The sequence below is a fragment of the Elephas maximus genome, chromosome 3 (genome assembly GCF_024166365.1).
Source record: "Elephas maximus indicus isolate mEleMax1 chromosome 3, mEleMax1 primary haplotype, whole genome shotgun sequence".
Lineage (NCBI taxonomy): Eukaryota > Metazoa > Chordata > Mammalia > Proboscidea > Elephantidae > Elephas > Elephas maximus.
The window spans coordinates 112,798,486-112,825,745 of NC_064821.1; the positions used below are offsets into that span (position 1 = coordinate 112,798,486).

General features: G+C 37.8%; 1 protein-coding gene across 3 annotated transcripts in view; it reads right to left on the bottom strand.

Annotated features, from left to right (window-relative positions):
* The window catches only part of DNAI4 (dynein axonemal intermediate chain 4), a 107,832-nt gene that overhangs the window by 46,982 nt on the left and 33,590 nt on the right, over positions 1-27,260 (bottom strand). For all 3 annotated transcript variants that reach the window (XR_007516678.1, XM_049879526.1, XM_049879527.1), the window contains exons 6-8: positions 18,126-18,265; positions 10,603-10,755; positions 1,748-1,942 (exon numbers count right to left, since the gene is read on the bottom strand). Coding sequence is in view for 2 of the 3 variants with exons in the window: in XM_049879526.1 (XP_049735483.1) it covers positions 1,748-1,942; positions 10,603-10,755; positions 18,126-18,265 (488 nt within the window). In the remaining variant the exon portion in view is untranslated. The remainder of the gene's footprint in view (positions 1-1,747; positions 1,943-10,602; positions 10,756-18,125; positions 18,266-27,260) is intronic.

Genomic DNA, 27,260 nt, shown 5'->3' on the forward strand with positions numbered 1-27,260 from the left:
TATGTCTTAAATCAATCTCTTTTGAAATATAAAAGACAGAAGCAAGCAGAGAGACACAGGGGTCTCATACCACCAAGAAACAAGAGCCAGGAGAATAGTGCACACTTTGGATCCAGGGTCCCTGCACTGAGAAGCTCCTCAACTGAGGAAGGTTGATGACAAGGACCTTCCTCCAGAGCTAACAGCGACAGAAAGCCTTCCCGAGAGCTGGCACCCTGAATTTGGACTTCTAGCCTCCCAGACTGTGAGAGGATAAATTTCTCCTCATTTTAGCCATCCACTTGTGGTATTTCTGTTATAGTAGCACTAGATGACTAAGACAATCTAAATAACAAAAAGACAAATAATCCAATTAAAAAATGAGCAAAGGATATGAACAGAAACTTCACCAAAGAAGACATTCAGGCAGATAACAGGCCTGAGAAAATGCTCATGATCATTAGCCATTAATAAATACAAATCAAAACTACAATGAGATACTATCTCATCCCAACAGTACTGGCACTAATCCAAAAAACACAAAATAACAAATGCTGAAAAGGTTGTGGACTACTAACTAGATAGTAAACAAATGTCATCTTTTAAAGGGAAGGACAACACACAATATAGGGTAAGTCACCACAAATGGAAAAAGGCATAGCAGTTGCCTAGACACATCCAAGCACTTTGAAGGACCGAGTAGCTGGGGTTGGGGGCTGGAGACCATAGTCTCAGGGGACATCTAGATCAATTGGCATAACATCATTCATAAAGAAAATGTTCTACATCCTACTTTGCTGAAGAGCATCTGGAGTCTTAAAAGCTTTCAAGCAGCTATCTAAGGTATTCCACTGGTCTCACCCCATCAGGAGCAAGAATGAATGAAGAAAGCCAAAGACACAAAGAAAATATTAGCCCAAAGGACTAAAGGTCCACATGGACCAGAGACTCCACCAACCTGAGACAAGAAGAACTAGATGGTGCCTAGCTACAACCACCAACCGCTCTGACAGGGATCACAAGAGAGTCCCAGACAGAACGGGAGAAAAATGTAGAACAGAATTCAAATTCGTGAAAAAAGACCAGAATTTCTGATCTGACAGAGACTGGAGGAACCCCTGAGACTATGGCCCCCAGACACCCTGCTAACTCAGAACCGAAACCATTCTCGAAGCCCACTTTTCAGGCAAAAATTAGACAGGCCTATGAAACAAAAAACACATGTGAGGAACATGCTTCTTAGTTTAATCAAATATACGAGATCAAATGGGCAACTCCTGTCCAAAAGCAAGACAAGAAGGCAGGAAGGGACAGGAACTGGATGAATGGACACAGGGAACCCCAGGTAGAAAGGAAGAGCATGCTGGCATATTGTGGGAATTGCAACCAATGTCAAAAAACGATATGTGTATAAACTTTTGAATGAGAAATTAACTTAAGCTATAAACTTTCACCTAAAGCACCATAAAATTAAAAAAAGAAAAGAAGAATATTACAGAAACTATAGAAGTAAGCAATGAACTAAATGCAGGGACAAAGAGGAGGAAAAAGTCATAGGTGGTTATGAAGTTTTGAAACTAATAAACTACATCACCCTGTGTCAGCTCCCTAGTCCGGGGCTTATGGCTACTCGCATGTTTAGTGCTAAAAGTATATAAACCTATCTGTTGATAAGTTTAATCCAGCCTGAAGATTACTTTTAAAAATATGTAGTAATTTATTTTTTTAATTATTTGAGCTTATCTACATGTCATTTTTTAAAAAATACCTTTTAAAACAGGAAGCTGACGATAAGCTGCAAGCTTGGACTGAAATACATTTTCCATTAAAACCCGTTCCATAAAAAATAAGTCTTGATGAAATTTGTCAGATTTTAATATTGCTTCTGAGTGGTCTTCTTCATCTTCATGGATTTTAGCAAGAATTACATTTTCAATATCCATTAGAGAACTTGCTTCACTATCTGCAAAATACAACCATAACGCATAGTGATAAAATAATCCAAGTATCACTACATGGCTTATGCACTCTAAAGAGTTAAGATATGGCATTTCCCGATTTCCATATATTTTACTTCGGTTCAACAATTTCAGTAGACATTTCTTGAATATCTTTTATGTATCAAGCACATGCAAGACACACATATGTTCTCATTTTGGAATTCTTAACCATCCAAAAATATACTGTTTTTCAGAAGATAAGCAAGGATAAACTTCATGAGGTAATTTCTATATCTGCAATTTTTTATTCAAGTTAAAATAAGATTATTACTGGTGTTATGGATTGATTTATGTCCCCCCAAAATGTATGTCAACTTGGCTAGGCCATGATTCCCAGTATTGCAATTGTCCACCATTTTATCACCTTATGTGATTTTCCTATGTGTTGTAAATCCTACCTCTATGACATTAATGAGACAGGATTAGAGGCAATTATGTTAATGAGGCAGGAAACAATCTACAAGATTAGATTGTGTCTTGAGTCAATCTCTTTGGAGATACAAATGGGAGAAGCAAGCAGAAAGGTGGGGGACCTCACGCCACCAAGAACGAAGAACCAGGAAGGGAGTGCATACTTTGGGCTGAAGATCCCCATGCTGAGAAGCTCCTAGACAAGGGAAGATTGATGACAAGGACCTCCCCACAAAGCTGATAGAGAGAGAAAGCTTTCCTCTGGAGCTAGCACCCTGAATTCAGACTTCTAGCCTTCTAAACTGTAAGAAAATAAACTTCTATTTGTTAAAGCCATCCACTTGTGGTATATCCATTATATCAGCACTAGATAACTAAGACAACTGGTCTCTAGATAAAGGTATGATTTGATGATTGCTTTATAGGAATATTATTAATTTTTTATTACTGCTGTTACAAATTACCACAAACTTAGTGGCAAAAAATAACACAGATTTTGTGAAACATTTCATAACGTGAAGGAACCTGGAAGGCATTATGCTGAGTGAAATTAGTCAGTTGCAAAAGGACAAATATTGTATAAGACCACTATTATAAGATCTTGAGAAATAGTTTAAACTGAGAAGAGCACATCCTTTTGCAGTTAAGAGAGGGGGGATGGAGGGAGGGTGGGAGAGGAGTATTTACTAATTAGATAGTAGATAAGAACTACTTTAGGTGAAGGGAAGGACAATACTCAATACAGGGGAGGTCAGCACAACTGGACTAAACCAAAAGCAAAGAAGTTTCCTGAATAAACTGAATGCTTCGAAGGTAAGTGAAGCAGGGGCAGGGGTTTGGGGACCATGGTTTCAGGGGACATCTCAGCCAACTGGCATAATAAAATCTATTAAGAAAACATTCTGCATCCCACTTTGAAGAGTGGCGTCTGGGGTCTTAAACGCTAGCAAGCGGCCATCTAAGATGCATCAATGAGTCTCAACCCACCTGGATCAAAGGAGAATGAAGAACACCAAGGACACAAGGTAATTATGAGCCCAAGAGACAGAAAGGGCTACATGAACCAGAGACTACATCATCCTGAGACCAGAAGAACTAGATGGTGCCCAGCCATAACCGATGACTGCCCTGACAGGGAGCACAACAGAGAACTCCTGAGGGAGCAGGAGAACAGTGGGATGCAGACCCCAAATTCTCATAAAAAGACCAGACTTAATGGTCTGACTGAGACTAGAAGGACCCCGGCAGTCATGGTCCCCAAACCTTCTGTTGGCCCAGGACAGGAACCATTCCTGAAGCCAAATCATTAGACATGGATTGGCCTGGACAATGGTTGGAGAGGAATGCTGATGAGGAGTGAGCTACTTGTATCAGGTGGACACTTGAGACTATGTTGGCATCTCCTGTCTGGAGGGGAGACGGGAGGGTAGAGGGGGTTAGAAGCTGGCAAAATGGTCATGAAAAGAGAGACTAGAAGGAGGGAGCGGGCTGTCTCATTGAGGGGAGAGTAATTGGGAGTATGTAGTAAGGTGTATATAAGTTTTTATGTGAGAGACTGACTTGATTTGTAAACTTTCACTTAAAGCACAATAAAAATTATTTTAAAAAAATAACGCAGATTTATTATCTTACAGTTCTATAGGTTAAAAGTCTGATATAGGTGTCAGTGAGCTGAAATGAAGAAGTCAACAGGGTTATGATCCTTTCTGAAGGCTTTAGAAAAGAATTTGTTTCCTTGCCTTTTCCAGCTAGAGGCCATCCACATCCTTTGTCCTTCAGAGCCAGCAATGTTGCATCTTTCTCGCCCTTCTTTTGCAGTTACATCTCTTTCTGATTACTGTGCAGAAAGATTCTCCACTTTTAAGGACTCATGAGGTTGGACCACGTCCTGAGATAACCTGTGATAATCTCCTATCTCAAGGCCCTTAATGTAGTCATATCTGCAAAGTCTCTTTTGCCATATAAGGTAACATATTCACGGTTTACAGGGATTGGGGTACGGGCATCTTTGTGCGGGGCATTATTCTCTCACACTACTTAGTAAACTCTTATTTTCAAAACAGAATCAAAGTAACTTTGTTTCTGTGAAGACGGAGTACATTAGCTTTTTCCTATTTCTCCTGCTAAATATAACTAAAAACCCTAGGTGTTATGTGGAAAACAAACATAAGAAGTATCTAAAAGGTGGAACGAAGCAGAGCAGCTAGTGACCTCAGAATGCAAGGAAATGACTCAATGATGTGTTCTCTGGGTTTTCTTTTGGCCTCATGTACCCCAGACATGGAACTGAAGAAGCCTAGCAACCTGGAAACACCAACTGGAAAGACAAAGAAAAACCTCTACAGAAGCCTGCTCTCTCTTGCCAGGAAGGGGGTGGCCTAGAAAGACAGAAAACTTTTAAACAATAACCACTCTACTCCAGCCAAACACCACAGAAAAAGTTGTGGCTCACCCTCACCCACTCCAGCAAAGGCTGAGTTGTCAGCTTAGACTTCGGCTCTTTCTAGGCTGAAACAAGGCATGCCAACCAGCCCTTGCCTCCACTAGTGGGTGGTGTCAGACAAGTCTGAGTAGGGAGACAGGACTTTCACTCCTACCAGAAATAACAAAAGTCTCCTCTTTGTGGTGTTAGTGGAGCGATCACTTGGGAGCCTAGAATTCCACTCTTGCCCCTCCCCCTTCCCACTGGAATGGTCAGAGTTAGACTGGTAGAGAGCCATGACTTTCATCATCGCCAAATAGTAATGAGACCAACCTCCCATGTGTTGCGTCAGAGGAGGCCACATGCCGAGCAATAATGAGGCACTCCTATCTCTCCCAGCCAGAGAGGTATCAATGAAAGTCTAGTGGAGAGCTAGAACTCCCACCTCTGGCCAGCAGTAATGAGGAGACTCCCTTCTCCAGGTGTCAGTGGAGGCCAGGTGGGTAACCCAGACTTCTAACTCCACTTGGCAATAATGAGGCAGTGCCCTCCACTTTCCCTGCTGAAGTTGTACAAAACAAAGCCAGCTAAAATGTGAGGTTCAAATAAGACCCAGGCTCTCATAATGTAATACCCAAGATGGTCAGGTTTCAATAAAAAATCAACCACCATAATCTCAACTTAATGAAAAAAGACAATCAATAGACACCAACACTGAGTGATAAAGTTGTGAGAATTATGTGGCAATTTAAAGCAGTCATCATAAAAACACTTCAACAAATATTTATGAGCACACTTGAAATAAATCAGAAAATATCAAAGAAATAGAAAGTCTCAACAAAAGAAAGAACCAAATGGTAATTTTTATTTCTCGTCTTTCTTTCTTTCTTCCTTCCTTCCTTTCTTTCTTTCTCTCTCTCTTTTTCTTTCTTTCTTTCTTTTTCTTTCTTTCTCTCTCTGTCTCTCTCTCTCTTTCTTTTTCCTTCTTTTCTTGTGTCCATTCAACTAGTTCCTGCCCCTTCCTACCTCTGGACATTTGGCTTGTGTATCTGATTGAATTAAGAAGCACACTCCTCATGTGTATTATTTTTTGTTTTATAGTCCTATGTAATCTTTGTCTGAAGAGTGGGCTTTGGGAATGGTTTTCGTTCTGGGTTAACAGAGCATCCGGGGGACATACTTTCGGGGGTTCCTCCAGTCTCTGTCAAACTATTAAGTCTGGTCTTTTTACATGAATTTGAAGTTTGTTCTACATTTTTCTCCTGCTCTGTCCAGGACTCTCTGTTGTGTTCCTTGTCAGGGCGCTCATTGGTGGTATCTGGGCACCATCTAGTTCTTCTGGTCTCAGGCTAGTGGAGTCTCTGATTCATATGGTCTTTTTTTTTAGTCCTTTAGGCTAGTATTTTCCTTGTGTCTTTGGTGTTCTTCATTCTCCTTTGCTCCAAGTGGGCTGGGACCAATTGATGCATCTTAGGGGGTGCTTTCAAGTTTTTAAGACTCCAGATGCTACTCACCAAAGCAGGGTGCAGAACATTTTCTTAATTAACTTTGTTATGCCAATTGACCTCGATGTCCCCAAAACTGTAGTCCCCAGGTCCTAGCCCCAGCTACTCTGTCCCTCAAAGGGTTTGAATGTGTTCAGGAAACTTCTTACCTTTTGCTTTGGTCCAGTTATGCTGACTTCCCCTGTATTATGTGCTGTCCTTCACTTCACCAAAGATGATACTTGTCTACTATCTAGCAAATTCTCCTCCCCGCACCCCAACCCTCATAACCATCAAAGAATGCTTTCTTCTGTATTTAAGCCTTTTCTTGAGTTCTTATAATAGTGGTCTCATATAATATTTGTCCTTTTGCGATGGACTAATTTCACTCAGCATAATGCCCTCCAGGTTCATCCTTGTTGTGAGATGTTTTGCTGATCCAAATGGTAATTTTAGAACTGAAAAAATATAAAAACCTCAATGGTTGAGCTCAACAGCAGAATAGGAAGGGCAAAGGAAACAATCAGTAAACTTGAAGAGAGAATAATAGAAATTACCCAATGTGAAAAACATAGAGAATATAGTCTGGAAAAAAAAAAAGAACAGAGCCTCAGGGACCTGTGGGACTATAACAAAAGATCTAATATTCATATTATCAGAATCCCAGAAGGAAAGGAGAATGAGGGTGGAGCTGAACTTAATGACAGAAAAAAAGAAGCCAGAGAGAAATAAGGATAAGAATTATTGGAGAGTGGCACAAAATATTTAAAGTGTTAAAAAAAAAAAAAAAAAAAAAACACCAACCTAGAATCTTGCACCCAGTGAAATTATCCTTCAAAAGGTGAAGGTGAAATAAAGATATTCTCAAAGACTGAGAAAATTTGTCACTAGTAGATCTACCTTGCAAGAAATGTTAAAAGAGAGAAGTAAAGTGATTTAGGTCAAAAATCAGAATCTACTTAAAAAAGAGAGTCAGAGAAGGAATAATGGTAAAATAAAATATTTTGTTTTCTTATTCCAAATTGACCTGATAACTGTTCATTCAAAGTGATAACAGTAGTGAGTTATTGGTTGAATACAGCATATGGATAAGTGGAATGAATGGTAGCAGTGTTATAAGAGATAGGAGGGAGGAATTGGAAAGACTGTTATAAGGTACCTGCACTACCCATGAAGTAGTATAGTGTTGTTTGAAAGTGGATTTAGATTAGCTGTAAATGTATATTGCAAACTCTAGGGCAAACAATATAAAAATTTATACGACAGAGTAGAACTGCCCCAAAAGGTTTCCAAGGCTGTAATCTTTATCAAAGCAGACCGCCACATCTTTCTCCTACAGAGTGGGTGGTGGGCTCAAACTGTGCTGACCTTTTGGTTATCAGCCAAGAGCTTTAATCACTGCACCACAAGGGCTCCTTAATAATTGATAGCTATGAAAAGAGAGAAGATGCAGGTGTTCATGGAGGGGGGAAGAGTGGAATAGGTGGAGCACAGTGGATTTTGAGAGTGATGAAACTACTCAGTATGAAACTATAATGGCGGACACAAGATATTATGCATTTGTCAAAACCTATAGGGCTGTGTAGCACAAGGAGTGAACCCTAATGTAAGCTATGGATTTTAGTTAATAATAATGTATCAATATTAATTCTTCAATTGTAACAAATGTACCACACTAATGTAAAATGTTAATAATAGGGAAAACTGGGTGCCATGGGCAGGAGGATAGAGATGGAATGGGTATATGGAATTCTCTATACCATCTAGTTGATTTTCCTGTAAATCTAAAACTGTACTAAAAAAAGTCTATTAACTATAAAAAATAATCTAAAGTCTTATTTTAAAAGAAAAAAAAATCTCTGAGGGAATATATTTTTCCACTGTGAACTGCGATATTACTTTACATTCAAAGACAAAAATTATCGCCCTTTTTTTTTCATTGAATATGACACATAGAAAGTCAAATACAACCAGTACATTCAAACTTTAAGTGAAATAGAAACACTTCTTAAACCAAATACTGATTATATTTAACTTTTTCTCTTTGTTTGCAGTATAAGCTCTCAAATCATAGAGGCTGCTATAGATTTAATTGTATCCCCCCCAAAATGTGTGTCAACTTGGCTAGTCCATGATTCCCAATATTGTGTGGCTGTCCATCATTTTGTCATCTGATGTGATTTTCCTATGTGTTCTAAATCCTACCTCTAAAATGTTATTAGGAAGGATTAGAGGTAGTTACATTAATAAGGCAGGACTCAATATAAAGATTAGGTTGTATCTTGAGTCAATCTCTTTGGAGATATAAAATAGAGAATCCAGCAGAGAGACAGGGGGACCTCATATTACCAAGAAAGCAGTGTCAGGAGCCGAGCACATCCTTTAGACCTAGAGTCCCTGAGCTGACCCAGGGGAAGATTGATGACAAACCCTTCCTCCAAAGCTGACACAGAGAGAAAGACTTCCCCTGGAGCTCGCACCCTGAATTTGGATTCCCAGCCTACTAGACTGTGAAAGAATAAATTTCTGTTTGTTAAAGCCATTCACTTGTGGTATTTCTGTTATAGCAGCACTAGATAACTGAAACAAAGGTGATCTAGTCACAGTTTTTACTAAAATGTTCTTTACATTTTTGATAAATCTGATCATTCATCTCTGTTACCCATCATTTTGTGTTTTCTATTTCTTCCCTTATTCTAGTTCTGGTCTCCCCTATCTCCTTGACTGGTCATGAAAACTAAAATAAAATATATCTTTCTGTTTTAGTTATTAGATATGGTTTTATTATCCCTTTTTGTGTTTAAAAACACACACATACATACATGAAACAAAGCCCCACAAATTGAGGCCTATTTTTCATTTGGGACCTCCACTTGCATGTTTTCGTTGCTCAGTGACCTTACAATCTTGATATAAAGTCAATGGCCTTCATATTGGTCAATGGCCTTAATATCACAATTTTTATTAGTCAGTGGAGTAGGCATATCCAAGCCTAATGTCCCAATGTAAGATTCAGTCTGAGATAAAATTATTTTTTTCTAGCTCTTTTTGGTAACTTCTAAAAGCAATTCACTGCATGGACATTCACACTTAAACCACAAAATATAATGTTTCTTTAGTGATAACTAATGATTTTGTCATCTCTTTCCTTGTCCTTTGGGAAAACAAACTGATCTTCATTATAAACATCTTCCAGGAACACATGGCTACAGTCTACATGACTGCAAGTATGATTGGAAAACAAATAAACAAACAAGAGAATACAGAAGACATATCTAAAGTTTTTATTTAAAAAAATACATTAAACTTGAGAACAATTATAGACCATATTAAGGGTCCTCTAAAACTATATTCTCCTAAGGAAATATACTTGGTTATAAATAAAATAATTGATCTCTGAAAATTATGAATTCTATTTAAACTTGATATTTTAAAATATTTACTGCTACATTTATCGTTGAGTCAAACTTAGTTTAAGTTACAAAAATTGCCTTAAAATCAACTTGCCCAGTTATCACTATTCTGAAGCAAGGACTAGGCTTTAAATGTATAATATCAATTTATAAGAAAAGGACTCAAAATTCCAGATTTGAGAGAGTAAAATAATATAATCCCAAAATATTCAGAAGGAGAATTTAACAAACTTCTTATAACTGGACATAGCGGTAAAAATTCTTTCAAGTTACCAAGTATATTTGGAAAATTACAATTTTGTGTTGGTTTTAGCTATAACATTTTATCTTAAAACTTAGAATACTAAAATCTAAAGGTGTAATGCAGGGTTTCTCAACATTGGCAGTATGGACATTTTGGCTGGATAATTCTTTGTTGTGGGGCTGTCCTGGGTATTGAAGGATTTTTAGCAGTACCCTTATCCATAAGATGCCCACATAATCATGGCAACCAAACATTCCCTGGGGAGGGAAAATCACCCCAATTAAGAACCAGCATTATAATGTATATTATCTCCATTTCAAGTGGTCTCAATGCTAGTATATATTCCTTTTCTTTTGAGTTATCCAAAAATTACAGACCCCACATGTATGCATGAAAGAGAGCTTGGGAGCAAGTAAAGAAGCAGTAAAGACAGAACCTTTAAAACTCCTGGCAGGTATTTGAGAAAAAATAAATTTTTCAGTTCAGAATCCAAGACAATATGAAAGAGTAACAGTGCTATTTCTGAGTAACAGTTGTATTTTTAATGCTCCATCACAAAGAAATCATTGTGACTGCTGAGAAAATAATTTATTAAAAAACGTAAGATGAAAACAATCATTCAAAAAAACTGATACAAATGAAATCTTACTTTTTTCTGTAGTACTCCCTGGTACTCTTTGGTCCCGGTCTTTCGAGGGTATATTTGCCTTACTAGATTCAATTTTAGATGGTTTTACTGATGAAGATGAAAGTTCCACAGCATTATAAGAATCATACAAATCCCAAGCAGTGGACATTATGCCTAAAAAAAGAGACAGAAAGTAAAAATTATTTTAAACCAAATTCCAATATTTTAGGTTATACGTAACTAGTCGTAGTGGATACTGTCATAGTGAAGAATATCTAAACCAAGGAACCAATTGTATTGAGTGCTCCATAGGTTTTTCAATGGCTGATTTTTTTTCAGAAGTAGATTGCCAGGCCTTTTAACTGAGGCCTCTCTGGGTGGACTGGAACCTAGCAACCTAGCATGTTAACATTTTGTACCACCCAGGGACTCTTTAGGAAAACATACTATTGTTTTACAACAATGGCAGGAAGGAAATAATGGGGATGAAGAAATAAATTATGAAGACACCTTAAGAGATCCTTAGTTATCAAACCATCACCATCTACAAATATGTTTGTACTTACGAGATGCCTCAAAATTATCCTTATCATCCTTCCAGACCCTTAATTTCCTCCCTTCTACGTGATGTAGTAGTTAAGTGCTACAGCTGGTAACCAAAGGGTCAGCAGTTTGAACCCACCAGGCACTCCTTGGCAACTCTATGGGGCAGTTCTACTCTGTCCTATAGGGTCACTATGAGTTGGAATCGACTGGGTGGCAGTGGGTTTGGTTTTAGTTTGGGTTTACCCCAATGCAAGTGCAGTATAATAATCTCAGCAGTCTATCATTATAGGGCTGCCTTGGTGATATGGACCTGGACAATCATGTTATATACGGTCCTTTTTGGAGTCTCTGGGTGGCAAAAACAGTTAAGTGCTCACCTAAAAACTGAAAGATTGGCAGTGTAAGAAAATGTTGGCGATCTGAAAGATCACAGCCATTGAAAACCCTACGGAGCACAGTTCTACTTTGAAACACATGGAGTCTCCGTGAGTCAGAATTGACTTGACGGCATCTACTTTGATTTTTTACTTATGGTTAACATGTAACCTATTATGTTGTTGTTGTTAGGTGCCGTCAAGTCGGTTCGGACCCATAGCGACCCTATGCACAACAGAACGAAACGCTGCCCCGTCCTGCGCCATCCTTAAAATCGTTGTTATGCTTGAGCTTCTTGTTGCAGCCACTGTGTCAATCCACCTTGTTGAGGGTCTCCCTCTTTTCCGCTGACCCTGTACTCTGCCAAGCATGATGTCCTTCTCCAGGGACTCATCCCTCCTGACAACATGTCCAAAGTATGTAAGACGCAGATCTTTTTTATTTGGAATTACCTGATTCCATTTTTATCAAGTCAAATTTCTGATATACCTATTATGTGAAAAGAATAAATTTGGGGGGAAAATGACAGGCTGTTCTGAAGAAACTCGTGGAACAGTATGGTTATCATCTTCTGTTTTAAAACTCAATCCACATGCACAGGTTGAGAAATTTTGTTCCTTAGGTTAGTTAAACTTATTCAAATGAGCAAATGCAACAGTGGTCTCCAAATTAAAAATGACAATGCTGTTTATCTTCAGATAAAAAACAATGCCCACAATCCCTTTCACTGCTAGTTTATAATGCTTGTATAGAAATTATTTTATCAGTGGACATGTAACAATCTATTCCCACATGCTAAACTTACTAAACTTTCAGTTAAAGAAAAGTGATTTTATAAAGAGTTCTTTTTGCCTGAAAATCAAAACAATCTGGTTCTAATAAATGCAACTACCTCATTGCTAGAGCTGTTATTTTCATAGTGTAAAATGATGGCATTAAAGAGCTCTGGTATCTAAAGACATTTTTAAAGGGTAAGAACGTTAACTCACATTTCATAATATTTCTATTTTAATGAACTTAGTAGCATCTAACAAAGTCATGCACAGAATAAAGACCTAATATATTTTGCTGAAATGAAAAGTGCACAATTACCATGATCATGAAGTAAGAGACTTTAGAAAGAAATCATGTCTTTGAATATCAAATTATTTAACTTTCTTTTCTTTCCTTTAACTGAAAATTTGGGAAGTTTAGCATATAGGCATATATTGTTACATTTATTCACTGATAAAACAATTTCTATATAAATTGTTATAAATTAGCAATGAGATTGGGCAATTCAAAGTTGTTTCTTATTTGAAGATAACAAATAACATTGGTAATTTTAGTTTGGGGATCATTTTTACACTTTTCACTTGAATAACTTTAATGAGCCTAAGGAACAGGAAATCTGAAATCATATGGCATAATATTATGTGCAAGATTGACAATAAAACAAATGATTGTGACTTCCCAATTTTACACTGTTATATACTATGAAAGAAAGCTTATTCTAACTAGTATCAGAAAAAAGTATTCCTAATGATACCTGTTTTTCAGCATTTCTGAGGCTGAGAAATAACTAAATAGTTTTTATAAGGTTAAAACATTGTTTCTATTAGTTTAATTCAGATCATAAAAGAGTAGCAATTGGCTATGTAACATTTATAGAAAAAATAGTTTTACTTTTTGGCCAAGTAAAAAGACATAGAAAAAAAAAAAAGATAATACAGAAAACTAAAAGGAAGGTAAATATCATTTGTATTTCCATCAGGTGATATTCCAGAGATAATAACTGCTAACATTTTAGTGTATGTCCTTCCACAGATTCGCATATACATTTATATGTACATGAACAAACATGTATATTTTTTAATAAAAATTAGCTTGTATCATGAATACTTTTATTAAAATTTTTTTGATTGAACCATAATACACATAAAAGAACCTTGCTTTATAAGACCTGGGAAGTTATACGATTTAACTGTATTTGCACAAGTTTTTTTTTTTAGCACAAGTTAGCCAGGGGCACTAATACATTTGTTGAATAATTCACTCATTTGAAATGCTAACATCGTCATCAATTTCTACATGTATACTGTTTTTTGTTTTTTTTTTTGTTAGGTGGAAAACTTACTCCCAATTTTTGTGAAACTCTACAGAAAGAATCTCATCTAAATTAACGCGTGTGGCTTCTCTCTAGCCCACATTCACTCAGTCCCAGGGAAGGGGCGTGGCTCGTCCGAAAGGCGAGCTGCGGAGAAGGAATTGCAGCACAGCCATCTTTGAATTCTCCTGTTAGACCTGCTCACGTGCAGAAAGGATGTGTTCCGGTCTGCTCTTAACCCTGCAGGGAGGTCTATGCGTGTCTGTTTGTGCCAGTTAACTGATTGGTAAGATCTATTCCGGAGAAAAGAATCAGCAAGTCAAATTGGCTGTAAGTTAAAGGCTACATTTTTTTCAATTAACATTATTAGTAATAAAGGTAATATTTTGACTTCCAGCTCTCTGACTCCTGCATATATCTTCCAGTTTTGTCCAAACTCAGGCAGGGAAGAGGTATTTTTTTTTTTTTTGATCTATAAATCTCTGATATTTACTTGATCCTTAGTGTGACCTGTCTTTCATTCTTATTAAAAAAAAAAACTTTAATGAGAAATATATCCTGCTTACAAAAGAGTGTATGACACCTATATGTACAGTGTAAAGAAATAATACTATGTGTCTACCAGCCAGAATAATAAAACATCACCAGCTGCTCAGAAGCCCCCTGTACACTCTTCCATTACAACCTCCTCCCCCCCAGTCAGCCCCCATATAAATATCTACTCTCCTAACTTTTGGGTTGATCACTCCCTTGCTTTTCTTTAAGGTTTTTTCTTCCTAGAGCAGGTCTGCTGATGTCCTGTCCATACTCCTTCTGCCTTGCCTCTTACTGGAAAATCTCCAACTGCCAGCACCTGAATTTCTTTGCATGGGAATACCTTTGGCCACTTTGATGCCCACAAATCAGGCCAGAAATTCCGGGGAACTAACAAGCCCTTCAGTCCTCAAATACTGACTTAGAAAGTTAGACCCTCAGATGGGATAACTCTAGCTCCCAGAGTTTTCTCTAGTAAGACTGAATTCCAGTTACCCAGAAAGGTAATTTGCTGGATAGTATATCCTTTATTGGCTGCCTACCCTTTCCTGTCTCACTTGCTCGATCCTATACCAGTGTTTCCAAGGATTACCTCAAAAATAAAGTTGAGGTACACTCAAAACATTTTCTCAAGGTCTACTTGAAGAGCCCCATGTAAGACCACCCTCTATATTTTACCTATACATTGTCTAGTTTAGAAAAATGGAATAGTAAACACTAATATAGACACATAAGAAAAGAAGAAATTTCTCATTATTAGATGAGGACTCCCGGGAGAAGATAGAAAAATCTCTGGGCCATAGTCTAATTTCAGTTTCCCTGAGTGTTTATACATCAGTTATGGGGAAGTCACAGGGCAAAATCATTAGTAAGTCCTTCCCCTACTGAGGGCATCTGGGAAGCCAGGGACTGAATGCCCAGTAAAATACGGTCAGAGTAAGTGGGCTGCTATAAGCTCTTTATTTTCTGCTCACCACAGCCTCTCTGCAGCTCTCAGGAGTAGAGTAAAATAGAACCCGTCTATGTGATAAAGTGAGTTTCTTCAGTTTATCTAAGCAGCCCTCATGGGAGGAAGAGAAAAACAACATTAGAAATGATGAAGGCAATCTAGATCAGAGAAAAATATGGCAGATTCACCTGAACAGTTTGTCCTCAGGTTACAAGGCTGGTATAATGTCAGCAAGAATGCAGTTGATGACAGTAATCAATGTATCAGTCTGGAGATACATTCACTGCTCTAATGTGAATTGACTGTCCTCTACCTTTGGTGTACAGCAGAAATCCTAGGCTTTCCTATCATTGTCCTGAGAATTCCTATCACTTCACTCCTATGTAAAATCTGTATTTATTGTGTTCAATTGTCTTCCTCTTTCTTGATTTATGATTTAGTTTTGGTTGAACACACTTTTTAGTAACTTCTTCAGAAAGCAGGTGCCATGAATCAGAATCAACTTGAGGGTAACTTGTATACCTATGCATGTACTCTTATTTAGAAGTAGGGTTTTGTTTGTTACATTAATGAGGCCATCAGTGTAGGGTTTGTTCTAAATCTAATCACTTCTGAGTGCTATAAGAAGCACCATAAATACAAAAACAAGCAAGCAAGAACAACCAGGGGAAGATAGATGCCATGTGAAGGTCACCAAGGAATCTAGGAAAGCCAGGGCTACAGACACTGAAAGAGACAGGATCTTCCTCCACAGCCAAAAGAGAAGAAGTTTTCCCCTAGAGCTGGTGCCCTGAATTCAGACTTCTAGCTTCTTAAACATTGAGAAAATAAATTTCTGTTCTTTAAAGCACCTACTTGTGGTATTTGTGTCACTGCAGTACTAAGAAACTAAGATAAGGTCCAACTTCATTCTTTTTCCATCCAGTTGTCTCAGCAGCATTTGTTAAAGAGACTACTCCCTCCCCACTGAATGTTCTTGGCACCTTTGTCAAAAATCATTTGGCCATGGATGTTTGGGTTTATTTCTAGACTTTCAATTCTATCCGTTGTATGTCTATCCTTTTGCCAATACCACACACTTTTGATCACTGTAGCTTTATAGCAAATTTTGAAATAGGGAAGCATGAGTCTTCTAACTTCGTTCTTTTTCAGTATTGTTTGGGTGTATTTGGAGCCCCCTGAAATTCCATATGATTCTGAGGATCAGTGTTTCCATTGAAATTTTGATAGAGATTGCATTGAAATCTATAGATTGCTTTGGGAAGTACTGCCATCATAACAATATTGTTTTCCAATCTATAAACACAGAATGTCTTTCAATTGTTTTGATCTTTTCAAAGAACAAACTTTTGGAGTTGTTGATTTTCTCTATTGTTTTTCTATTCTCTCTTTTGTAGCCCTCCACTCTAATCTTTATTATTTCCTTCTTTCTGCTGGCTTTGAGTTTAGTTTACTTTTCTTTTTCCAGCTCTTTAAGGTGTAAACTAGGTTATTGATTTGAGATTTTTCTTTTCTTTTTAATGTAGGCATTTGTAGCTATATGTTTCCTTCTAAGCACTGCTTTCACTGCATCTCATAAGTTTTGGTATGTTTTCATTCATTCTGAAGTATTTTCTAACTTCTCTTGTAATTTCTTCTTTGATCCATTGTTTAAGTGTGTTGTTTAATTTCCACATATTAGTGATATTTCCAGTTATCCATCTGTTATTGATTTCTATTTTCATTCCATTGTGGTCAGAGAAGGCACTTTGGGTGATTTCGATCTTTTTAAATTCATGGACACTTACTTTGTGGTTTAACATAATGTCTATCGTGGAGAACATTTCATGTGAACTTGATAAAAAAGTGTATTCTGCTGATTTTGAGTGGAGTGTTCTGTATATGTCTGTTATGTCTCATTGGTTTATATTGTTTTTCAAATCCTCTATTTCCTCATTGATCTTCTGTACAGTTCTGTCCATTATAGAAAGTGAGATATTGAAGTCTCCAACAGTTATTGTAGAACTAGTTCTCATTTCAATTTTGTCAATTTTGCTTCATATAATTTGTTATATATTCTTCATGGGTTGAATCTTTTTTCAATATATAATGTCCTTATTTGTCTCTTGGAATGACTTTTTATTTAAGTTGACTTAGTCCGAAACTAGTATAGACATCTCAGCTTTCTTTTGGTTACTATTTGCTTCTTTTCATTTTAAACTTCTTTTGGATCTAAAGTGAGCCTCTTGTAGACAGCACACAGTGGGATCATGTTTTTTCATTCTGCCAATCTCTTCCATTAAATTGGAGAATATAAGCCCTTTACATTTAAAGTAATTACTGATAAGGAAGGGCTTATTTTTGCCATTTTGCTATTTATTTTTCACATGCCATGTCTTTTTTGTTTCTCAATTCCTTCACTACTGTCATCTTTTGTTTGATTTTTTTGTAGTATATCATGTTTATTCCTTTCCTATTTCATTTTTTAGAAATGTTTTTATAAGACTAATTATTGCCTACTCTGATATTAGTCTTATAATCAGTCTTTATAAATATTTCATGAACATTCCAAGAGTACAAAGTTCTACCATACAGTATATAAAAACCAAGCTTGATGAATACGCTATTCAAATCTTCTATATCCTTATTTATTGTTAACTTATTTGTCAAAATCTGAGAGTTAGATATCATAGTTCTCAACTACTGTTGTGATTTGACCAAATTTTCTTTGTATTTCTGTTTTTGTTTTACATATATCAACATTTATTTGTTGATTGACTGACTCAAAGAACATGTATTAAAACAGGGTAGTTTGTTATGCAGACTATAGGAGCCTGAGTGGAACAAGTGGTTTGCAATCAGCTGCTCACCTAAAGGTTGGCAGTTTGACTCACCCAGCATTTCTGCAGAAGAAAGACCTGGCAAAATCCTTCCGTAAAGATTACAGCCAAGAAAACCCTATGGAGCAGCTCTACTTTGTAACATATAGGGTCGCCATGAGTCAGAATCAACTAAAGAGCAATCATTGTTTTTTTGTTTTGTCTTATTTATTAAGAAGACTAAAACATGGATTACCTTTGTCCTCCATTATGATTTTGTGACATTGAACTTCTTTTGTCTTTGGTGCTCCATTAATAGTCTGCATCATCCTTTCAACATATAAGTCATTGCCTGCTCTATTTTTACAAAGAGTTTCATAATTCCTGTTTCTCTGGCTGTAAAAAATAAAGTATGCTCTACTCATAAAGAAAATTAATTATCACATGTATCATCTCTTTATACAGCATTACCCTTTCCCTTACAATTACTCTCACTGTAAAGTGAAGTAAGAGTTCAAAATATCATTAGAAAAGATTTTACACTGAGCTACATTCAAAGGACTCTTTTTCATAGTATACCTCCCAACACCCGCACTATTTTCATTCCCCATCAACAATAAACTAAAATTATATTCACATTGATTTTATGAACTTTAAAACAGACATTCAAAGTTATACATTTCCCTCAAAGTACTACTTTTGTGGCATCCTACAAATATGTATTATTTTCTCAGTGGAGTGGTCCTGAGTATTTTTTTTTTTCATTTCCATTATGATTTCTTCTTGATCCATGAGAAATTTATAATTGTGCTTTTGTTTAATTTCCAAATGTGTATATGAATATGTGTCTATGTTTTAGATGAGATTTATGTTACTAATTTTTAACTTTATTACATGTGGTCAGAGAATTTAGTTTGTATGATTACCACCTCTGAAATGTTTTGAGAACTTGCTTCATGGTCTTGTGCATGTGTGAGTTTTGTAAATGTTCCATTTTTGCTTGAAAAGAATGTGTGTTCCCTAATTATTGAGTACAGAGTCTCACATATGATCCTTAAGTTTTTTTTTTTTCAGTTTTTGCATATTTATACTAGTTTTTTTGTCTGATTGACCTGGGACCCTGGTAGCGCAGGGGTTAAGAACTCAGCTGCTAACCAGCAGGTCAGCAGTTCAAATCCCCCAGCCTTTCCTTGGAAACCCTATGGGGCAGTTCTACTCTGTCCTACAGGGTCACTATGAGTTGGAACCAACTCAACGGCAATGGGTTTTTATACTAATTTTTTGTCTGATTAACCTATCAATAGTTGAGAGAGGTGTGTTTAAATTGCCTACTCTGATATTAGTCTTATCAAATTTCCAATTTTTGCTTCATATATTTTCAGGTTATTTTATTAGAAGAATTCAATTTTATAACTGTCATACCTTCCTATTGTTATGAAATGATCCTCTTTATCCCTAATAATGCTGTCAGTTTAATTGCTTCTCTGTAGGTGATATGTCTTTTTTACTTTCTTTTTTTCCCCCCCTTTCTATTTTTAAAATCTTCTTTTTATATTTGGTGTTCTGGAGTGTCAGCAGAATGCACCAAATACATTTCTTTTTTGTGGACTTCTTTTCATTTATTTCTATTTCTGTGGAATAGTGACTTTCAATAGTTTAGCACTCTCTTTGCATAGTATCTCTCCTCCATTCTTTCTATTCTGCCCTTCTGAAACTCTGATTAGATGTATATTAGACATTCGTTCTATTATCAATATCTTTTTTAACTTCTCTTTCATGTTTTATATCCTCTTGTCTCTCCCAGCTTCATTCTGGTGTAATTTGTTCAGATCTGTTTTCCAATTCATTAAATCTCTATTCAGTTATGTCTAATATACATTTAAAACCAATGTTTACTTTTTAATTTCAACAAATACACATGCGCACACACATACACTTTTTGGAGGGTTTTTTTTTCTGAATCAGACACATTATTTTGATAGGTTTTGTTTGTTTGTTGATTTAGACTGTTTTTGTTTTGGAAAAGCTGTGCAGAAAAAAATTCAACAAAATGTTGCTGTGAAAAGAGACAACCAAACCTAAAGCATTAAAAATATTCAAATCAACCAACTAGCTCAGAAGACGGAAGAAGGCCAAGAATGGGAGGAAGAGTCACAGTCTGTCATGCAGACAGCTGGCCTCCAAGGGGGAAGGCCATTTCCCTGAACACTTTGTAGAGGAAGACAGGGTAGTCACAGGGCTGAAGTGGCAGTGGCTCCCAAGGCTGTCCTCTAAAACACACACATCTGACACGGGCTTTGCAATCCTGCCATGGACTTTCATGATGATACAGACCAGGCCCAGGGAGCCCTGTCCATCCCCAGCTTTGTCAGGAGCGTCGTACCAAGCCTTCAGAAGGAGGGTGGGGGAAGGATCATGGAGGCAGCTGCTTTCAGGGCAAGTATGCTAGACTGAGGTCTAATTGCCATACCAACATGTCCAAGGTCCAAGTCTTAGGCAGGAAGATGAGGGAGAGATAGGACTAGTCAGTTGTTTCTGGGCCTTAGGTCATTAAAAGGACAGGCATGTCCAGGGGCTCTTCCCAGCCTCTACCAAAGCCCTCCTCCCAAGTGACCCCAGTGCTGTCTCTGTTGAGATGCTCTTCTGGCCTGGCCTTCTCACCCAGGCATGAGTGGAGGTCCCCATGACCCACACCACTGGCTTGCCCCTAAGAAATGAGGATGGAGGCCTGCCCAACTGGGACCAATCCCTTGTCCAAGACCTTCACACCAAAAGCTTCTGTTCAGCTGGAGGAAGATCCTGTGGCTCTCTCTTGACTGTTCTCTGGCACTGTTTCCTCTGTCCTGTGTACCTTGAGAAGGCCCTCACCCCGCCCTGAGCAGAGTGAGAGGATGCTTTTTAGGCCTCAGGATTCCAGATGGGATCATCAGGAGTGCTTTACCCCAGAGATACCAGTTAGGTCTGGAAGCTGGGAGCACTTTCCAAGCTTCCCCAATTTTGCGAAGGAAGAACCTATCCCATGTTGAATCTGTCGGGCCCTGAGGTCAGCACATCTGCTCCTCCTCTTTCTCCTGCAACAGGTCTAGGGATAGGTGCTGATGAGGGAGTCCAGGGCACTCTTGACATTCTGGGACAGATTCCAGTTCACTTGATCCAGCAGGTCTGAGGCAAGGGGACCAGAGGTGGTAGGAGGGTCCCCACTCTCAGTCTCCTCCTCGTCTGGATCCTTGCTGGCACAAAGTGGCCCTGTTTCAAGCTCTGTCCCCTCCTCCCTGGCTTTTTGGCTCCATTGGGGCCAGTGGCAGCGTCCACTCCTACAAACTGAGTCAGAGGCCACATTCCTCTGGTTCCAGGGCACCTCCAGCATGTAGAACACGGTCCAGAAGATGGTAAAACAGCCTACCAGCACCAGGGTCTTGAGAGTGTTAGGGGTGATGGTGTAACCATCCATCTCGGGAATTTTCAGCCCAGGTAGGCAGGGCAGAGAGAAGCCATCATGAAGGTATTTTCCACTCATGGCACTTTGTGATACACTCTGTGTGTCCCTGATGTGTACTGCGTTCCACACAGGGTTATATAGGGTCAGCTGCCACCGCCAGAGGATGCCAGCCTGGAGCGGCTCATCTCCTACATCCCTGATAATGAGTCTGTAAGTCCCTTTTGCCCCTACCCCCCAGCATACACAGTGGAGAAGTTCCAATCATTGAAGCCATTGGGATCTGAGTCCACACTGCGGGGGGCAATGATAAGGGACATCATGCTGCTGGGGCAAAATAGTTTCAGTTCCAAGCTGCCATGTCATGGATGAGTGATGAAGACTGTCACTGCCATGTGCTCCAGGGTCTTCAGCCCTGACATCTCCAGGCCCAAACTGCTGACTTGCTGTACACTCCTAATTGCTCTCCCCCTAATGAGACAGTACACTCCTTCCCTCCACTTTCTCTCCTCATGTCCATTTCAGCAGCTTCGGGCCACCTCTGCCCTCTTATCACAGGAGATGCCCACATAATCTCATGTGTCTACTTGATCCAAGAAGCTTGTTCTTCACAAGTATCATTTTACATCCCATATTGCAGTTCAATCCCTGTCTGAAGACTTGGCTTTAGGAATGGTTCCTGTCATGGGCTAACAGAAGGTCTGGGGTCCATGCCCTCCAGGGTCCTTCTAGTCCCAATCTGACCATTAAGTCTGGTCTTTTCATGGGAATTTGGGGTCTGCATCCCACTGCTCACCTGATCCCTCAGGGGTTCTCTGTTGTGTTCCCTGTAAGGGCAGTCATCAGTTGTGGCCAGGCACCATCTAGTTCTTCTGGTCTCAGGATGATGTTGTATCTGGTTTATGTGGTCCTTTGTGTCTCTTAGGTTCATAATTACCTTGTGTATTTGGTGTTCTTCATTCTTCCTTGCTTCAGGTGGGTTGAGACCAATTGATGCATCTTAGATGGCCACTTGCTAGTGTTTAAGACCCCAGACACTGCTATCCAAAGTGGGATGCAGGATGTTTTCTTAATAGATTTTATTATGCCAATTGACTTAGATGTCCCCTGAAACCATGATCCCCAAACCCCTGCCCCTGCTATGTGGGTCTTTGAAGCGTTCATTTTATTCAGGAAACTTCTTTGCTTTTGGTTTAGTCCAGTTATGTCGTCCACTCCTGTATTGTGTGTTGTCTTTCCCTTCATCTAAGATAAAACTTATCCACTATGTAATTAGTGAAAACCCCTCTCCCTCCCTCCCCACTCTCATAACCATCAAAGAATATTTTCTTCTCTGTTTAAACTGTTTCTCCCATTCTTATAATACTGGTCTTATACAATATTTGTCCTTTTGCAACTGACTAATTTCACTCAGCATAACGTCTTCCAGATTTCTCCAAGTCATGAAATGTTTCACGGACTCATCATTGCTCTTTATCGATGCGTAGTATTTTCTTTTAGTATTCCATTGTGTGAATATACCATAAGTTATTTATCCAGTCATCCGTTGATAGGCACCTTTGTTGCTTCCAACTTTTTGCTATTGTAAACAGTGCTACAATGAACATAGGTGTGCATATATCTGTTCGTATAAAAGTTCTTCTTTCTCTAGGATATATTCCAAGGAGTGGGGTTGTTGGATCTTATGGTAATTCTATTTCTAGTTTTTTTAAGGAAGGGCCAAATCGATTTCCAAAGTGGTTGTACCATTTTACATTCCCACCAGCAGTGTATACGTGGTCCAGTCTCTCCACAATCTCTGCAACATTTATTATTTTGGGTTGTTTGGATTAACACCAACCTCGTTAGAGCGAAATGGAATCTCATTGTAGTTTTGATTTGCATTTCTCTACTGGCTAATGATCATGAGCATTTCCTCATGTATCTGTTAGCAGCTTGAATGTCCTCTTTGGTGAGCTGTCTGTTCATACACTTTGGCCATTTTTTAATTGGGTTACTTGTCTTTTTGTAGTTGAGTTTTTGCAGTATCACGTAGATTTTAGAGATCAGGTGCTGATCAGAAATGTCATAGCTAAAAACTTTTTCCCAGTCTGTAGGTAGTCTTTTTACTCTTTTGGTGAAGTCTTTGGATGAGCATATGTGTTTGATTTTTTGAAGCTCCCAGTTATCTGGTTTCTCTTCGTCATTTTTAGTAATGTTTTGTATGCTGTTTATGCCATGTATTAGGGCTCCTAACGTTGTCCCTATTTTTTCCTCCATGATCGTTATCATTTAAGATTTTACATTTAGGTCCTTGATCCATTTTGAGTTCATTTTTGTACATGGTGTGAGGTATGGGTCTTGTTTCATTTTTTTGCACAGGGACATCCAGTTATGCCAGCACCATTTGTTAAAAAGGCTGTCTTTCCTCCAATTAACTGACTTTGGGCCTTTGTCAAATATCAGCTGCTCATATGTGGATGGATTATGTCTGGATTCTTAATTCTGTTCCATTGGCCTATGCATCTGTTGTTGTATCACTACCAGGCTGTTTTGACTACTGTGGCAGTATAATAGGTTCTAAAATCAGGTAGAGTGAGGCCTCCCACTTTCTTCTTCTTTTTCAGTAATGCTTTACTTATCTGGGGTCTCTTGCCCTTCCATATGAAGTTGGTGATTTATTTCTCCATCTCATTAAAAAATGTCATTGGAATTTGGATCGGAATTGCATTGTATCTATAGATGACTTTTGGTAGAATACACATTTTGACAATGTTAAGTCTTCCTAGCCATGAGCAAGGTATGTTTTTCCACTTATGAAGGTCTCTTTTGGTTTCCTGCCATAGTGTCTTGTAGTTTTCTTTGTGTAGGTCTTTTACATCTCTGGTAAGATATATTCCTAAGTATTTTATCTTCTTGGGGGCTATTGTAAATGGTATTGATTTGGTGATTTCCTCTTCAATGTTCTTTTTATTGGTGTAGAGGAATCCAACTAATTTTTGTATGTTTATCTTGTATCCTGATACTCTGCTGAACTCTTCTATTAGTTTCAGTAGTTTTCTTGAGGATTCTTTAGGGCTTTCTGTGTATAAGGTCATGTCATCTGCAAATACAAATACTTTTACTTCTTTCTTACCAATCTGGATGCCCTTTATTTCTTTATCTAGCCTAATTGCTCTGGCTAGGACCTCCAGCACAATGTTGAATAAGAGTGGTGATAAAGGCCATCCTTGTCTAGTTCCCGTTCTCAAGGGGAATGCTTTCAGACTCTCTCCATTTAGGATGATGTTGGCTGGTGGCTTTGTATAAATGCCCTTTATTATGCTGAGAAATTTTCCTTCTATTCCTATTTTGCTGGGAGTTTTTATCATGAATGGGTGTTGGACTTTGTTAAATGCCTTTTCTGCATCAATCGATAAAATCGTGTGGTTCTTGTCTTTTGTTTTATTTATATGATGGGTTACATTAATTGTTTTTCTAATGTTGAACCATCCCTGCATACCAGGTATGAATCCCACTTGGTCATGGTGAATTATTTTTTTGATATGTTGTTGAATTCTATTGGCTAGAATTTTGTTGAGGATTTTTGCATCTAAGTTCATGAGGGATATAGGTCTGTAATTTTCTTTTTTTGTGGTGTCTTTACCTGGTTTTGGTATCAGGGATATGCTAGCTTCATAGAATGAGTTTTGGAGTATTCTGTTCTTTTCTATGCTCTGAAATACCTTTAGTAGTAGTGGTGTTAACTGTAGTGAAGCCATGCAGGCCAGGGCTTTTTTTTGTTGTTGGGAGTTTTTTTTTTTTTTTTTTTTTACCTTTTCAATCTCTTCTTTTGTTATGGGTTTTTTAGTTGTTCTACCTCTGTTTGTGGTAGTTTAGGTAGGTAGTGTTTTTCTAGGAATTCATCCATTTCCTCTAGGTTTTCAAATTTGTTAGAGTATAATTTTTCATAGTAATCTGATGTGATTCTTTTAATTTCAGTTGGGTCTGTTGTGATATTGCCCATCTCATTTCTTATCCTGGTTATTTGCTTCCTTTCCTGTTGTTTTTTTTTTTTTGTCAGTCTGGCCAATGGCTTATCAATTTTGTTAGTTTTTTCAAAGAACCACCTTTTGGTCTTGTTAACTTTTTCAATTCTCTAATTCATTTAATTCTGCTCTAATTTTTATTATTTGCTTTCTTTTGGTGCCTGAGGGTTTCTTTTGTTGCTCTCTTCCTATTTGTCAAGTTGTAGGGATAGTTCTTTGATTTTGGCCCTTTTTTCTTTTCGTATGTGTGCATTTATTGATATAAATTGACCTCTGAGCACTGCTTTCACTGTGTCCCGAAGGTGCTGATAGGAAGTGTTTTCATTCTCATTGGATTGTTTGAATTTCGTTATTCCATCCTTAATGTCTTCTATAACCCAGTGTTTTTTTGAGCAGGATATTGTTCATTTTCCAAGTATTTGATTTCTTTTCCCCGGGTTTTTCTGTTATGGATTTCTACTGTTATGGACTTATGGTCAGAGAAAATGATTTGTAATATTTCAATGTTTTGGATTCTGCAAAGGCTTGCTTTACGACCTAATATGTGGTCTATTCTAGAGAATGTTCCATGTGCACTAGAAAAGAAAGTACACTTTGCAGCTGTTGGGTACAGTGTTATGTGTATGTCTATGAGGTCAAGTTGGTTAATCGTGGCATTTAGATCTTCCATGTCCTTATTGAGCTTCTTACTGAATGTCCTGTCCTTCACCGAAAGTGGTGTGTTGAAGTCTCCTACTATTATTGTGGAGCTGTCTATCTCACTCTTCAGTGCTGACAGTTTGTTTTATGTACCTTGAAGCTCTGTCATTGGGTGCATAAATATTTAATATGGTTATAACTTCCTTGTAAATTGTCCCTTTAGTCATTATTTAGTGTCCTTCCTTATCCTTTGTGGCAGATTTAACTTAAAGTCTATTTTGTCAGAAATTAATATTGCCACTCCTGCTTTTTTTTGATTATTGTTTGCATGATATATATTTTTTCTATCCTTTGAGTTTTAGTTTGTTTGTGTCTCTAAGTCTAAGGTGTGTCTCTTGTAGGCAGCACATAGCTGGATTATGTTTTTTTATCCAATCTTCAATTCTCTGTCTCTTTATTGGTGCATTTACTCCATTTACATTCAGCATAATTATGGATAGATATGAGTGTAGTGCTGTCATTTTGATGCCTTTTTTGTGTGTTGTTGACAGTTTCATTTTTCCACTTATTTTTTGTGTTGAGAAGTTTTTCTTTGTAAATTGTGTGTTCCCCTTTTTCATTGTAGTTGAATTTGTTTTTGCTGAGTCTTTATGTTTATCTTGGTTTTTATTTTGAACTATGGGATTGTTAGTCTTCTTTGTGGTTACCTTAATATTTACCCCTATTCTTCTACGTATAAACCTAACTTGAATCTCCCTGCATTGCCTTGATTTCCTGTCCATATGGAAGATTTATGCCTATTTTATTTAGTCCCTCTTTATTGATTATTGTCATCTTTTACGTAATGATGTCAGTGATTCCCTGTTTTATGCATTTTTTTATCTTATTTTATTTTCATGATTTCCCTATCTGAGTTGATATCAGGATGCTCTGTTCTGTGTCCTAGTGTTGTGTTAATATCTGATATTATTGATTTTCTAACCAGAGAATTCCCTTCAGTATTTATTGTGGTTTTGGTTTGGCTTTTGCAAATTCCCTAAGCTTGTGTTTATCTGTAAATGACTTAATTTCGCCTTCATATTTGAGAGACAGTTTTGCTGGATATATGATTCTTGGCTGGCAATTTTTCTCCTTCAGTGCTCTATATATGTCATCCCATGCCTTCTTGCCTACATGGTTTCTGCCAAATAGTCCAAACTTATTGATTCTCCTTTGTAGGTGACTTTTTGCTTGTCCCTGGCTGCTCTTAAAATTTTCTCTTTATCTGTGGTTTTGGCAATTTAGATGATATGTCTTTGTGACTTTCTTT